General features: G+C 42.6%; 2 protein-coding genes across 2 annotated transcripts; both read right to left on the bottom strand.

Moving 5' to 3' along the window:
- Positions 1–5,810: 5,810 nt before the first annotated feature.
- On the bottom strand, positions 5,811–6,803 carry LOC141802308 (trace amine-associated receptor 1-like). Its single transcript, XM_074685845.1, has one exon. The coding sequence runs from the start codon at positions 6,801–6,803 to the stop codon at positions 5,811–5,813; it is 993 nt and encodes a 330-aa protein (XP_074541946.1).
- Positions 6,804–14,249: 7,446 nt separating this feature from the next.
- Positions 14,250–15,239, bottom strand: LOC141802306 (trace amine-associated receptor 1-like). The gene has a single exon (XM_074685843.1). It carries the CDS (start codon positions 15,237–15,239, stop codon positions 14,250–14,252), a length of 990 nt encoding a protein of 329 aa, XP_074541944.1.
- Between the last annotated feature and the right edge of the window lie 1,539 nt (positions 15,240–16,778).

The raw sequence follows: 16,778 nt of genomic DNA, 5'->3' as shown, positions 1-16,778 counted from the left end.
CAAACTGCAGTGGGTTACAACAGTCAGCTGTGTCCTCAGATGCAGGAGTACCAGCCTCTTGAATGTCTTCTGGCACAGTCATCAACCTTGAGGTGAGATTGAAGAGGCCCTGAGGGACCCCAGCAAGCTCCCCGGCACAGACCCTGAGGACCCTAGAGCTGATGTCTGGCCCCTTGACTTTGTCAATTGAGATGTTGATGTTTGATGGGAGAAGGTCAGTGGCTAAAGGACTGTCCATTGAAGCTGTTGAAGCTGTGAGAAAACAAAGAAGAGGAAATGTAACCAAGTTGCGTACAGGCTGGTGAGTGGAGTGGTCAGTTGAGGTGTGGATGGGGGCTAAAGCGCTGGTTGATGACCCAAAGTCACAATCTGAGCACACAGTGGTGGTTGTGTTGAATTTACTGAAAAACAGATTCAGCTCAGTGACAAACTTTGGTTCAGCTTTGGGTCTCTGTGCTGGTTTGCTGAAGCCCGTCATCAGTTTCATCCCATTCCACACCTTTTTGGCACTTTTCTGTCCCAACTTGGCCTCAGTCCTCTCCCTGTAGGTGTCATTAACCTCTGTGAGTTTTTTTTTCAAATCTTTGGACATGAGGGCCTTTTCTTCCTGTTCAGAAGGGCTTTTAACCTCTTATAATCCCCAGGCTTATTGTTCAGGTAGCTGCAGATTGTTTTGGTTGGGACAATGGTGCCCTCACAGAAGCGGGTGTGGTCTGTGATGCAGCTAGAGAGACTTTTAGGGCTCTAATTTCGTGGCGCAGCGCAGGGGGCGCAAGCCTGGCGCAGCCTGCGCAGTGCTAATTTCGTGCAGCGCACCTCCGTGCGCTGCCAATTTGACAATTTGGTAGACTGTCTGCGCAGAGGTGGGTGTGACGGCGCGCCTGGGGGAGTTGACGGCGCACCAGGGGGAGGTGTCAGCAGATTCATGTTGGCGCAGTGACAATTTCGTGCCAAAAAAGTGCGCTGAAAGCTCGCCAGCTCCAACCTGGTCTATCCTCGGCGCAAGGCGGAGCGCACCCCACGCAGCTGTAATTTGGTGACAGGTGCACATGTGCGCACATGTCATCCAAGCCTCAGAGGCAGGTTTCCAGAGTGTCAGGCACATTTTGATGCAGTAAACAATCACAGCAATCGCTATTTAATGTAACTGTCTGAACCAGCATATACATTTATATCTATACTAACTGTCCCGTCACATCTGATGTCAGATTAAAGCCGTTTGTCATAATGGAAAGTTAACCTGACGGCAGCTGGAAGTTTGATGCACATCTTACAGTTAAACAATAAACAGCCTTAACATCTGACACTGAGTATATATCTGGTTCTCTCATTTCATTTAATTCAAAGAAAAGAGGGAGAGAAAAGACGAAGAAAAGAGAGACGAAATAAATTTATGTCACTCGGGATTTACCCGTTATTTCCCATATTTCTCTGTTCTAGTCTTTATTTTTAACGTGATCTGAAAAGATGGAGTACATTATTGTAAGGAGGATGAGGTGGAGACACTGGGAGAGTATACAGTGTATCACCAAAGGCTCTGCTTGGCGATGACAAACCAGGAGTGCGGGTGGATCAAAAGTATTCTGAATGAATAAGCCAGCTGTGTTACTGTCTCTTATTTTTTTACTCCAAATAAAGACAAAGGAACAGATTAAATCTGTCCCGGGAGCTGGCCCACACAGTGACGCGCTTCGTGTCCTCCGATGTGCCCCGCTGTCCATTGTCCTGCTGCAGGCACAGCGGCTCTGACCGTCTCCGCTACCAGCACTCTGGTGCTGAGGATCACTCAGACCAATCAGATGCTGCGCCTCGGTTGCAGGGCATTTAAAGGCGAGGAGAGGCGCTCATTTGATTGGTGAAAACAGCGCTCGGCTGTGTTAAACCCACTCACGGCTTTTCTCCTCCCTCTCTGCCATTTGCGCGGAGGGAGGCGTGGACGCGCAGCTCAGCGCTCATTTGCGCTGATGTGCGCCTGTACTGCGCCTCTCTTGGCACTGCAGGAAACTTGCAAAGTGCGCCGGTCACGCCCTGTGCGCACGGCGAAGGCCGGCGCAGGGAAGGTGCGCCTGCGCCTGCGCCTGGTCTACGAAATTAGAGCCCTTAATGTTGTCACCATGGTCCTCTCTGAACAGCTCCAAGGCTGTGACATTAAAGCACTCCTGGAGGGCCATTTCTGCATCCCTGGACCACACTTTGAACACCCTGGTGCATGCTGTTTCACCAGTTGACTGTAGGAGGTGTCCAGGTAGACCAGGCTGTGGTCTGAATCTCCAAGAAGGGGGAGGGGGGTCATAGCCCCAGCTATGGAGTGTGAAAATTCCTGCAGTAGATAATATGGCCGTAATATTACAGCTAACAGTTCCACTCCAGGAGTACAAATAGTATTGTGCTTCACTGAAACATGTCCAGGATTAGACCATTTAGAGTTCACTAAAAAAGCAAGACCTCCTTTTTTTCACTTCAGCTCTCTTTCACCCTGTCTGCTTGTTGCAGAGCAAATAGTACTTCTTGTAGGTGCTCTTGCTGTTCACTTACACCGTCAGCTCTTCTGTTTTGTCTGCGAGCAACCTCACGTTCCTCATAATCATCAACGGACGGAAGGATGGGTTCCAAATCACTGGGCCTCTCGATCCTTTCTCTGACTTTCCTTGTGGCATTTGTCCCCCGTGGTGGTCGCCTCTCGGTATCTCTTTGAGGATGTGCACTGAACATCTGAAGTGCAGAAGTTCCTCATGGCTGTTTGTAATTATTCTGAACTAACAAGCCAAAACTTGAGCCACGGTTAATAATTTTAGAGCTCAGCCAGGCCATGGTTGTCCTTTCTGGACCTCAAAGGGATTTTATGGTATTTCTGAAGTGGTTTTCACTACCAATTGTACTGGCAACAACTTAATCTGTTCAACGTGGCCTTTTCAGTGAAAACAGCTAGAAAACCACTATTCAAGCTAGGGTCCAATTATCTGTAGATAGGGCCAAGTCTGTCTGCCCCATAAGTCAAAGTGAATGACCTCAGCCTGAGCACACTGCCAGTAGAGAGCCCACCTGATTCTGGACTGTTTTAGAACATAACAAAGACTTAGTTTTTTAACTGCACAAACTTCCTGCAGGGACTAATGAGTTTTTCAAAAATTATGTGCTTTTGACTGCAGGAACCAGGGTCTACACTTAGTTCCTGGGTAACTAAATTAGCCCCTGAAATGGTCCTGCCTTGGGGTGGTGCTTTCCACATATATGGGAACTTTGGGAGGCAGGGCCTAAAAGCTGAACTGCTCTTACTGGTGGAGCATCCACAGTGTTCTTATTTGTCCTCTGTCTGCAAAAACATCACACCTAGCTGTGATTGACTTCCACAGCACAGTCATTCACTGTCCTCAGAAATGCATCCTTGTTTAGTTTAATATATACTTGTGGCAAAATATCCTCATCAGAAAAGTATTTATTGGTTATCAAAAACCGTATGAAAGAGATGCATCTGACTAAAAGACATCTATCAAAGGGTTTGTCTTTTTAAAGCAAATCAATGAGCCAATCTTTGCCATCTTCATGCTTAAGAAAGCATAGTGGTCCACTGTTGTGATGGTCAAAGCTGGTTCAAGCTTTCTGAACAACTTTGAAAGTGATGGCTTTGCCACTTATGCTTGTCTCCTCTCAAGTGTCACTTTATCCATCTGCAGTGCAATAAATCACAATCAAAACCAGCAGCAAAACAAGCTGAATGTCCTCCATGCTAACAGGCTAACTGTGTGTTGCTGTACAAAACAAATCTAACTTGAGTTCTCTGTCTATGACATTGACATTACATTTTTTTCTCCATATGTTAATCCACCCAGGTCTTCAGCCTGCAGCAAAGAGCAGACAAACACTAACCATTTAGGCTAGTTCCTGGGAATGTTCTATTAGGAACTAAGAATACTTGGACCTTCTGGTTAAAAGGCACCCAGACATGCTCTTCCACATGCAGCACACCTACAGGCTTATTGGGTCTATGATATACACCAGTGATTCCCAACCCGTGGGTCGCGACCCCCTGGTGGGCCGCGAAGGTACTGCAAGTGGGCCGCCAAAGCTTTTCCAAAATAGTTTGATTTTTGTGGGGGTGGGGATGTAGTTGTGTAAAACTAAAAACGTTGCAACATGTTATAGATGTTGTGTTAGTGACTGTGGAGCCTCCAACTCTTGTGTTCAGTTCAACCCTTCATGTTCAATCTTTATTTTAAAAAAGTGCTCTCAGAACGCATCGTAAAGCTGGGTTTCCGCTACATGCATAGGATCGTGGCACACTGCCACAACAAAGTAAAAGCTGCCATGCCTTCTGAATTATGATCTTTTCTTTTTCCGATGTTTCAGACGTTAATTACATTGCACCCGCAGTGTCTAAATAGCTGTGTTTCCGTTACACTTTTTCGCAAAATAAAAGTGATATTTCTGAAGTTTCGATAAAGAACAGTTTCGCCTTGCCGGTGTTTCCATTACGACCAGAAATGCACAAAACTTGAGTAAAGTAAAACATAGTGTCCATCCGGACGCTGCAGTCATGATGATGCCAATTCTTGAACATTAGTGTTTTTATTCACTGTTGAAATGTCGGCCATGATCATGCTAACTTATAACAGACATGAACAAAACACAGACTGAAAATCAACATCTCCAGCTCACATACTCTCACAACGTGGCGTTTTTGCACAAAAGGTGTTTCCATTGCACTTTTGCAAGGAACTTCATTTTCGAAACTTCTGAAAAACCACCTCATGAAAGGGTAAAAACTTCTTATTAATATTTGAGAGGTTTTTCTTTTCTTCAAAAATGTGGCGTTGTCATTACCATTTTTTTATTGCAATTTTTTATGTTTTGCACATTTCTAGGACTAATGGAAACACAGCTACTGAGAAATACCACACGTGTTTTCTTTCAGCCCTGGTCAGACTGTGTAACCTGACTTTAAAATGAATGATAGCACTTTCACTCATGTTGATGCTGAAACCCTCTGTCAATTCAATATGCAATAACTTTCTTGTATAACTGGGGCAATCTTGACATGTGCAATACCTCATCTCCGTATTATTGTTCGGCATATCGTTTTGTTTGTTTGTTTTTACCTTTATCTTATCAGTCTGTGTTCATTTTGTACTTGTGTATTGATTGTATACATTTCTTTTGGTAAATTGTTCTCTACAACTAGATACACTTATATTATTTTATCTTCATCTATTATTACTTTATTCTTTTTAATTTTGTTTGTAGGATAAATAGTATTGTTACAGCAACTCTGTACATTTCCTCTTGTGCAACAGATAAAGGGCTATTTTATCTTTTCTCAAAAGCTTTTTTTGCTGAAATATTTTCTGTTTACATCAGGTTTTATGTCCTTGTTTGCAGTAAAAGATGCTGGTAGTAACACAGAAAAAAATGAAAAAATGATGTATTTATTTCATTTGTTGAAAGCCTATCAAGGAAGACAAAAAACACTCTTCATGTAAGCAGTCAAAAAACAATGATTTTAAATAAACGTAATAAATAAATGAATTGGGTTTTAAACATATGCATTGATAACTTTGCTTGAAAGATGTATGTTTGTACAGAGATGATCATTCCCTCCCTCATTTCCATTCACTTTCTCTCTCTAATTGTTTGAATGACAAACATTAGACATCATTTAAAGAAAACGCAACATTAAAACAGTTGTTGGGTTTCTTAACATGATGAAAGAATAAGATACGAAAATATTTGTCACACATCGAGTCTGGTTTTTAAAGAGTTTCCACATCAAAAATGAACACCAGCTAAAGCTCCACAGGTTAGTGTTTAGTTTTTTATTTTTGCAGTGTAGTGTTGGTAAAATCACCTCTAAATATTTTCCCTGTCACGATCATTCTGATAGCAGACCTGAACCAGCTGTAGAAGAAAGCATAAATAAAGGGATTCAGCATTGAATTTGATAAAGTCAGCCAGTTGAGTGTTTCCATAACAGAAACTGGAGCTGAGTTGCTTAAAGAGGGAAAAGTGATGCAAAGATAAAGGGGAGTCCAGCATAAGAGGAAGACTCCCAGAACAATAGCCAGAGTTTTGGTGGCTTTTCTCTCCGTCTTACAAACAGTCACTGCAGACTTGTGTGTTGTGTTCATGATTCTGCGAGCCTGTTTCTGTGCAACCAGGAAAATCTTGAGATAAATACAGAGCATCATGATCACTGGGAGGTAAAATGATAAAAAAGCTCCAACAGTGTTGTAAATGAGGGTATCAAAAGAGCACACTTCATCACATGTGTCACTGTCCTGTCCAGCAAGCAAGACACAAATTCCAAACAGAGCTGAACCTCCCCAGCAGACCAGGATCATGAGCACAGTAATACGATGGTTGATTTTAGCTTTATATGTCAGAGGCTGACACACAGCATAATATCTGTCAATAGAAATACAATACAGGTTCAAAATAGAACATGTGCTCAGTAAAATGTCAATACTGCTACGTAGCTTGCATAATACATCTTCATGAGTCAAACATGAGCTGAGAGAAAACGCCATGTTGAGAGGAAAGACAACAATCCCAACAAGTATATCAGCCACAGCCAGAGAGAGGATGAGGAAGTTAGTGGGACTGTGCAGCTGTTTGAAGTAAATGATGGAGATTATAACAAGAAGGTTTCCACAAACACAGACAACTGACAAGAGGAAGAGGAAAGAATACAACAAAACACATATCACTGATGGAGTTTTTGACAGGATGTAACTAAAATCATGTATTTCATAGCAAGGATGGTAGTCAGTAACAGAGATCGTCCTGTTGTCAGAAACCTCTGGTCCCATGACTGCAGGATTCCTACAAACCAGCACAAAACATTTACATTACCAAGTTAGTTATACAGAGACAAAGTGTCAACAATCACTGTGCAACAGAACACAATTTAATCTTTGAGGTTGTCTAAACACACCTGATCCACTCTCAGTGTTGTCCATGCACTGATGCAGACAGATGCTCCTGGTCACATGCACCACTGAGCAGAGCTTTTTTAATCTTTGATATCCTCCCTAATTATCATAATCATTGTCTAATTAGTTGCATCATGTTTGCAATTATTGCTAAACAACTATGAATCATATCTGAGGCTTCTGCGCAAACTGCTGAGCTGCCTTTAATTTGTTGCTGTATGTAAAATGTAGAAACCAGAGGCCGCCATCCACATTTTCAGGTAACAAGCCGAAAGCTCTTTCCATGAGCCACAGCCATTTGTTTCAGAGCTTTACCAGGCCATGGTCACCCTTTCTTGACTATTAAGGGATATATCTGAAATTTTGATGTTGATGTTGCAGAGGCAACATGTCACTAGTAATTAAACTAGCTACAACTAATTCCAGTCAGCTCTACTCAGAGCTCTTTTTGGATGTCTGAGCTCTTGACCTTCTTTCTAAGGCTGAGCCCAGCCACCCTTCTGGAGGAAACCGTATTTTGCTCCTTGTATCTATGGTCTCATTCTATTTAGTCAAAACCAAAAGCTCAGTTCGACGTACACCAACACAAAGCAATAAACAGGACAGACCACTCCGACACTGCCTGTCGTCACAAGCGCAGCGCCAGGCTCATGGCTGGAAAGTAAAGTAACTGATACATAGCAAGCTTTAATCCCCCTTTTCAAACAAACAAACAAAAAAGATCATTTCTAATTTGATGGCAGCACCACATCTAAAAAAGTTGTGACAGAGCAATGTTCACCACTACCTAGCATCACCTTTTCTTTAAACAGTCTCTTAACATCTAGGACTGGTGAGGCCTGTTCAGTGCCGGACTGGCCTGACTCGGCCCAGTCCACAACAACGGGACATGTTGGTAGACCGGCAGCAACCCCCCAGACAGCATCGGCCATAAACAGACTGGCGGCATCCCCCTCCCCGACAGTACCGGTTGTCAGCCAAATGGCAGCACCCGCTGTTCTGAATTTCCCGATGAGCAGGCCGCCCCTGCCTGCCAGTCCGTGGCTGGCCTGTCCAGGCCAATAAGGAGGCAGCCCACCGGGAAAAGGCCCGCCTCTCCCGATTGTCAGTCCGGGCCTGGGCCTGTTTCTGAATTTTTGGGGTGGAATGTTGACCCACTGGGTTGCTCAACAGGATTTTTTATTTTTTTAAGATACTCCAAATGTTGTCAACTGTTGAAAGGTCTGGACTGCAGGCTAGCCAATACAGCAACTGGAATCTTTTACTACAGAGTCATGCTGTTGTAATGGATGCAGTATACAGTTTAGTATTGTCTTACTGAAATATGTAAGGGCCAGTAACGTGCGGTGAGGGCCACGATGAGGGAGGCAGGCACCCAGCTAAAGTTGAAACTTCTATATGTGTGTGTTATATATACGGTGCACTGCTCACATTTGCTTATACGAACTGTTACTGGCCAGCCCTGCCCCTTTAACGCGGTGACTGTCTGTGTGTGTGTGTGTGTGTGTGTGTGTGTGTGTGTGTGTGTGTGTGTGTGTGTGTGTGTGCGCGTGTGTGTGTGTGTGTGTGTGTGCGCGTGTGCGTGGGACATAGCAGAAGGAGAGACGGTCTGAGTGCATGCATGGTGTGTGTGGGGCGGGAGTACATTATTTTGGTCTTTGTTTCCTCAATAAATGTGCGGTTGTGCACAAGGTGCACCTGCTTTTCCTCCTCTTTAGTCTCTTCCCTCACTTTGGCCTGGACTCCTAGACACCGGTTACCAGCAACGAGCCAAGTAAATAAATGTTAATTAGCTTTCCCATCTACGGTTCGGTGACAGGCTGAAGTCCCGGAGTTAACAAGACGAAATGCCAATTAAAACCCGAAACAGGATTGACATCACAGGAGCAAGAGCAAAATACGAACAAAACTAACCCGTATCTCAACAACTCAAGAACACAGGCCAGGCACCTCCGGGATACTCTATCAAACCTCTGCACTAACAAACTATCGCGAGACCTCAGAGGGTGCGGTATTATAACCTGCGGAGGCAGAGAAGCACTGTGCCTCATCGATGCCCACGTTAATCAACGTGAGACCTTAGTACGCATGCGCGAACCTGCAAAATGTTGTGATTTCAAGTAAACGGTCTCTCTCTCTTGGAGTCTCTGCCTCCGACGCACATTACAAGCATGAAGCCAGCGTGAAACGCTGTCCGTCCCCTCTGTTAGCCTCCCTCTTATTGACAAATAAGCAATTTCATTTTTTTAATTTTTGATTATGACAAATTGTTTACAAAAAACTGGAAAAAATATTTTTATAAAAAAATATATAATTTTTTTTTTTCTTGTTAGCCTAGGGGAGGCACTGCCTCCCCTGCCTCCCCTGACCGCACACCACTGGTAAGGGCTCATCTCATGTCATCTCATTTTCCACCACTTATCCGGGTCCAGGTTGCGGTGGCAGCAGTGCCATCAGCAAAGACCAATGACCCCTGTCCCTGGCCACTTCCACCAGCTTTGCTAAGGGATCCCAAGGTGTTCCTAGGCCAGTTGAGACATAATCTCTCCACTGTGTTTTTAGGTCTACCCCGGGGTCTCCTCCCAATTGGACATGCCCAAAACATCTCCCCAGGGAGGCGTCCAGGAGGCATCTTCACCAGTTGCCTGGACCACCTCATCCGGCTCCTCTCGATGCAGAGGAGCAGGGGCTCTACTCCAGGCCTTTCCCGGATGTCCAGGCTCCTAACCCTGTCTGGTTGAGCCCAGACACCCTGTGTCTGGCTCACTTTAGCCGCTTGTATCTGCGATCTTGTTCTCTTGGTCACTACCCACAGCTCGTGGTCATAGGTGAGGGTTGGAACGTAGATTGACCGGTAATTGAGAGCTTTGCCGTCTGGCTCAGCTCTCTCTTCACCACAACAGACCGGTATAGCATCCCCATCACTAATGATGCCGCCCAAATCTGTCTATCAAAATCTTGCTCCATTAGTCATCTGTTCAGTTGTTGTGGTTGTTCTCTACTGTTGTTTTGTTGTCTCTCTCTCCCCCCCTGTCTAGTCTCTTCTCTACAATCTTTTCCTTTATCACTGTTTCTTTCCTGATATCACCTTGTTCTGGTTAAGCAGTAATCTTCAAACTTGGCAATATACGGGAGGGAAACTGTATGGATACATGTATGCGTATGTATATATATGTGCATATACGTATGTGTGTGTGTATGTATATATATGTATGTGTATTTATGTATAAAATATATATATATATACTTAAAAAAAAAAAAAAACACTAATAAAGATTACCATTTTAACACTCAAGGGCAGCTTTATACATTAACGGCTCCCTTTGGAAAAGCAAATGTGTTCTGCACAATACGGCAGCCAGACCATAATTCTGTTGTCGTGACGCTGAACAGGACAAGGGAGAAAAAAAAAAAAAAAAAAAAATCTTGCTCCATTTTCCCCTCACTTGCGAACAAGACCCCGAGATACTTGAACTCCTCTATTTCAGGCAAAGACCCACTCACTACCTGGAGTGGGCAGTCCACCCTTTTCCGACTGAGAGCCATGGCCTCAGACTTGGAGATGCTGATCTTCACCCTGGCTGCTCACACTCAGCTGCAACCCCCAGCATGGGCTTGAGGTCAGTATTTATTGAGGCCAACAGGACCACATCATACGCAAAAAGCAGAAATGGGATCTTGAGACCTCCGAACCTGACTCCCGCGCCACTTGACTGCACCTAGAAATCCTGTCCATAAAAGAAATGAACAGAATCGGTGACAAAGGGCAGCCCTGGCAGAGAGCAACCCTGACTGGGAATGAGTTTGACTTAATGTTGTCAATGCGGACCAAGCTTTCATACCAGAATTACTGAGACTGAACAGCCCGTAACAACGGGCTATTGACTTCATAGCACCCCCCCCACAAGATACCTTGGGGGACACGGTCAAAAGCCTTTTCCAAGTCCGCAAAGAACATGTGGACTGGTTGGGCAAACTCCCTTGGCCCCTCTAGCATCCTTGCAAGGGTATTGAGCTGGTCCAGTGTTCCACAGCCAGGACAAAAACCACATTGTTCCTACTGAATCGTTTGACCAACCATCAGACTCTCCTCTCCAGCACCCTGGAGTACCAGGAAGGCTGAGGAGTGTGATCCCCCTGTAGTTGGAACACACCCTCTGGCCCCACCTTCTTAAAAAGGGGAACCACCACCCCAGTCTGCCAATCCATAGGCACTGTACCGATGTCCACGCATTGTTGCAGAGACGTGTCAGTATTTATAGAAGTTAATTTCTCCTCCCCTCTCCTGCATGTGATCTGGTGCATGGATCAAGACTGCTGGGTTAGCAACGCAGCAGAAACACTGCTGCTTTGTTTGGCTTTGCTTTGTCCCGCTTTGATTTTCTTTGCTGAACTCTGCTTGGCTTCACACTGCTTTGCTCTGCGTGGTGTGGCTTGGATGTGCGTACTTAGCGTAGCATAGGGTTGATTGATGTTGGGAGTAGGCTGGTGCAGTGACTCCTGCTGTATGTGTATGCAAGAATTTTTCCGGCCTGTACTTATTTTAAAAGTGTGTTAACAAAAGGGTTGGCACCTGTTAGATTTTGTTATCCTTTGAAACTTGATTTAATCAGTGATTCAGGTGAATTATGTTTGTTGGTTTTTTCTTAATTATTTTCTTTTTTGTTTGGGTTTGTGCCAACGACAGTTAAAATTCTTATGGGTTATACTTTTGATTTTGTTTGCAATTCGATTCTAATAAATTGTTTTGTTAAGGAATTGTTATTTTTGCAAGTGAATAACTTTAATTGGTCAATCAAAATTAGGGATGGACAGATAATCGGCTGGGCCAATTATGGGGTCCAATATTTGGCATTTTGGGGCATATCCGCATCTGCCTTTTTTTAAATCCGACAGACGATAACTGTGTTGTTTTGGCTCTGATGCAGTCGCCACTGTCTGCAGTCACTTCTTAGTCCTCCGCACTGTCCCACCAACAGTACCATCTGATTGGTCACAAGCAGAGCCATGGCTCGGGTAACAGCCAATCAGCAGTTAAAGCTGTGCGCATGTAGTGTTCTCTCTCTCTCTCTCTCTCTCACACACACACACACACACACACACACACACACAAACACACACACACACACACACACACACATAGATGGAAATTGTTTTGTCAAGTAGAGTAACTCTGGATAGCAGATACATGTTTTGAAGGTAAATTACGGCAGAGGACACTCACGAAATTGTTATAAACACCAAATGGGATCCCAGTTGTACTAACATTACTATAAACTCAATAATATTATGCAAACATAAGCAGCAGCTCTGCTCACTAATAGTTCCTCCAGACGTGTCTATTGATCACATGTATTTAAAAAAATGCTAAGAAATGTTTCAAACTGCAGACGTTAAGGAGCTGCTTGTTGATGCTTCTCTGAACCTAGTTTCTCCCTGATTACACTTTGGAAGCCCTAGAGTGACCAACTAGCTAGAGACAAAGAGCCACAAAAATGACCATGGTACTACAAAGAGCCACATCACACCCGTGGTCTCACAAACACTTCCTCTGACACATAAACGAAATTACATGAAATTAAAACCAATACATTTCTGATTTTCAAAGCGAGATTTATTGTCTGTGTATTTAAATTCTTACTTGGATCTATCTATCTATCTATCTATCTATCTATCTATCTATCTATCTATCTATCTATCTATCTATCTATCTATCTATCTATCTGTATGAAGGCATGAAGGGTTGAGAGGAGCATATGATTAGAAGAGAAACTGAAACTTAAGTATCGATCTCATCACCCAAGTATTGATCAGTACTGATCCCAGCGGTGTCATCAATAAATCAATATTTTAGATTGATTGGCACACCACTACACGTAACAATATTTTATTTATTCTTTTTTTTTTTTTTTTTTTTTTTAAGAATGGATCAAAGACCCACAAACCAAAAGGAAAAGAGCCACATGTGGCTCCCGAGCTACAGGTTGGCCAACCCTGCCCCAAATGGTCAAAACATCTAAAATCAGTCATGTAAAACCAAACAGAAAATTACATGCCTGTAAAAGGCAGAACAAACTCAATGCTGTCCAGTTTTATTGCAGTTACATAGAAATTTGAAAAACTTTATTAACTGTAGAAAACTTTAGCTATTTATTTTTTCAAGTTTTCATTTAACTTTATAAAACATGCTGCTAAGCCTGGGAGCTATTTAATAAACACATGCTTGAAGGCATTTGAATGCAGTAAAGTGTTGGCGTTTGTATTGTTCAAAATTTTTTACGCCAATATTTTCACTTGGACAGCAAATTAACATTGGCTTTAAATATCAGTTATCGGCCTCCTTGCCTACTAATAATCAGTATCGGTATCAGCCCCAAAAAATCCATATCAGTCTATCTCTAATCAAAATAACAATGTGTCTCGCTATTTTTTGTGAAACGGTACATTTAAAAGTTCTCGGATAATGATAACTGTCATTAACTCACTGTTTCATCTAGGGCAACAGTGGCAAACGCCTTACACTGATGGTGTAATAAATTTGTTATGCACTTAATAATTTTTTGGTTTAAATAAGGTTTTACGTTTATGTTGCTCTGCTGATTATAATAAATTACACTGACTTCATAAAGTGTTTTACAAGTTAGTACCCATCTGTGATCAACCCTTGCAATTTTTGTGCCCTTTGCAATAATAAAAGCAGAGAAAATCTTTTATTTATTTATTTTTTATTTTATTTTGTGTAGTTTTTTTTCTGTGTGTTTGTTTTGGCACTGAATTTTGTTGCACATCTTAAAACCCAAGTATTTTCTCAATACAAGACTAAGGATGCAGGTCATCTTCACCTCACATCATCACCATCATGGCAAATATTTTATCCCTTTAATTTTTCTAGCTGAGACCCAAAAAAGGCCAGGTCCTAGAGGGGGTGAATTAATTTCAATACATCCAAAAATGGGCTCTGGTTGTACTTTATAGTTTTCAGGCTTGTGAGGTTTTGGTTGCATGTATAAATATACATATAACTCACATATTCCTTTATTACAAATGTTCAGTGAAACAGTAAAAAAGGCTGTTGGTAAAGAACAGAGAGCATCCCCTCATGTAAGCAATGGCAAAAAAAAAATTAACAACTTTAATACTCGTAAAAATATATTTGAGTACAACTGTGTTTCATATTTCTAAGATAGATGGACTGATGGCTTTGCTTAAAAACAGTATTTTGTACAGAGATAAACTTTCCTCCCCTTAGTTTCCTCATCAAAAATGTATCCCAGCAAAAGGATCTCAAACACATTAATCTGAGTTGAGATTTTTTTTTTTTAATTATTGCAGTTTGGTGTTGGTGAAATCTCCTCTGAATAGTTTCCCTGATAGGATCATTCTGATAGCAGACCTGAACCAGCTGTAGAAGAAAGCATAGATGAAGGGATTCAGCATTGAATTTGATAAACCCAGCCAGTTGACTGTTTCCATGACAGAAACTGGAGCTGGGTTGCTTAAAGGGGGGAAAGTGATGCAGAGAAAAAAGGGAGTCCAACATGAGAGGAAGACTCCTAAAACAATAGCCAGAGTTTTGGTGGCTTTTCTCTCCGTCTTACTAACAGTCACTGCACATTTGTGCATTTTGTTCAGGATTCTGGAAGCCTGTTTCTGTGCAACAAGCAAAATCTTTAGGTAAATACAGAGCATTATGATCACGGGGAGGTAAAACGATAGAGTAGTTGCAATTGTGTTGTGCACAAAGATATTAACAAAACAAACTTCATCACACACTTCATTGCTGAGTCCAGCAAGTACAACACCAATTCCAATCAGAGCTGAACCTCCCCAGCAGACCAGGATCATGAGCACAGTAATACGATGGTTAATCTTAGCTTTATATGTCAGAGGCTGACACACAGCATAATATCTGTCAATAGAAATACAACACAGGTTCAGAATAGAACACGTACCCAGTGAAATGTCAAAACTGGTTCGTATTTTGCAAGATAAATCTTCATGAAACAAACACGAGCTGAGAGAAAACACCATGCTGAGAGGAAAGACAACAATCCCAACAAGTATATCAGCCACAGCCAGAGAGAGGATGAGGAAGTTAGTGGGACTGTGCAGCTGTTTGAAGTAAATGATGGAGATTATAACAAGCAGGTTTCCACACACACAGACAACTGACACCAGAAAGAGGAAAGAATACAACAAAACACATATCACTGATGGAGTTTTTGACAGGATGTAACTAAAATCATGCATCTCATAGCAAGGATGGAAGTCAGTCATAGTGATTGTCCTGTTGTCAGAAACCTCTGGTCCCATGACTGCAGGATTCCTACAAACCAGCACAAAACATTTACATTATCAAGTTAGTTATACAGAGACAAAGTTTCAACAATCACTGTGCAACAGATCAAAACGTAATCTGTGAGGTTTTCTCAACACACCTGATCCACTCTCAGTGTTGTCCATGCACTGATGCAGACAGATGCTCCTGGTCACATGCACCACTGTGCAGAGCCTTTATGCCTATGAACTCCTCCCTGATTATCATAATCATGGTCCATAGTCCAATCAGAAGCATTATGTTTGCATTTGGTATCAAACGACTATGATTAATGTAGCTGTACATATGATTCACTGTGGGCCTCTGAACATATCACCTGATCAAAAACTTAAGACCAGTTTAAATACTGCTATAATTTACCTTTTGCACATTTGGATCTTCATGATGTTTTAAATAGAGCTACAATATGCAAAAGCAAGAAGGGGGAGTGTAACTAAAAGAACTTTGAAAAAGTTATTTATTGAAAACATCAAGTAAACTGAAACAGGCTGTTTATCAGCTGATCAAAAGTTTAAAACCATCGCTCAAAGAATTACAAAACACTCTCCAAACCAGAACAAAAGTTTTTCTCAGTAGGACTCAGTGATGAGTCGCTCCACCGTTCTTGTTAATCACTTCAAAAAATTGGTTAGGGTATGCTTGATGTGAGTGTTTCCAGGAAGCTTTTGGGAACATTGCTCCAAGTGGTGAAGATGGCTTCATGAAGGACATCAACTGTCTGGAACTGACGACATTTTTATAAACTTCCCTTTCCATCCATCCCCAAATGTTCTCTGTTGGATTTAAATCAGGGGAACATGTGGGATGGTCCAAAGAGTGATGTTATTCTCCCTGAAGAAGTCCTTCATCAAGCCAGCATTGTGACCTGCAGCGTTGTCCTGTTGAAAAACCAGCTGTTACCGCACAGACCAGGGCCCTCAGTCATGAAGGATGCCCGCTGCAACATCTGCACGTAACCAGCCGCTGTTTGACCACCCTGCACCACCTGAAGCTCCAGTGTTCACTGAATGAAAAAGCCCCAGATCATGATGGACCCCCCTCCACTGTGCCGGGTAGAAAACATCTCAGGTGGGATCTCCTCGTCATGACAGTAACATTGAAGCCATCTGGACGGTCAAGGTTACATTTTTTTCTCATGAGAGAATAAAACTCTTTTTCACCTTTCAATGTCCCATGATGCTCCCTGGCAAAGTCTAAATGGGCAGTTTTGTGGCATTGAAGGAGATGAGGTCTTTGAATATTTTTTTGTTTTTGAAATCCTTTTCCTTCTTTGGGTCTATCACTTGATTTTTTTGTTCCATAATGCTCAGGATCTTTCAAAAAATGTAAAATGACTGTCTTACTGCGTCCAACCTCAGCAGCAATGTCACGCCGCAAGAGGCTTTTCTTATGCAGCTCAACGATCCGACCACGTTCAAGAAGAGACAGCTTCTCAGCTTCAGCCATCAGGAGGGCATGACTGTGTGAATGCCTGACAGAAAATGAACATTTTGAGCAGATTTTGGCTTTAACAG

This window comes from Halichoeres trimaculatus, unplaced genomic scaffold (assembly GCF_033239565.1).
Source record: "Halichoeres trimaculatus isolate MK-OKI-2021-1 unplaced genomic scaffold, fHalTri1.1 fHalTri1_scaffold_13, whole genome shotgun sequence".
NCBI classification, from domain to species: domain Eukaryota; kingdom Metazoa; phylum Chordata; class Actinopteri; order Labriformes; family Labridae; genus Halichoeres; species Halichoeres trimaculatus.
Note: the sequence above shows the minus strand (reverse complement) of the source record. Positions and strands in the feature narration are given on the sequence as shown.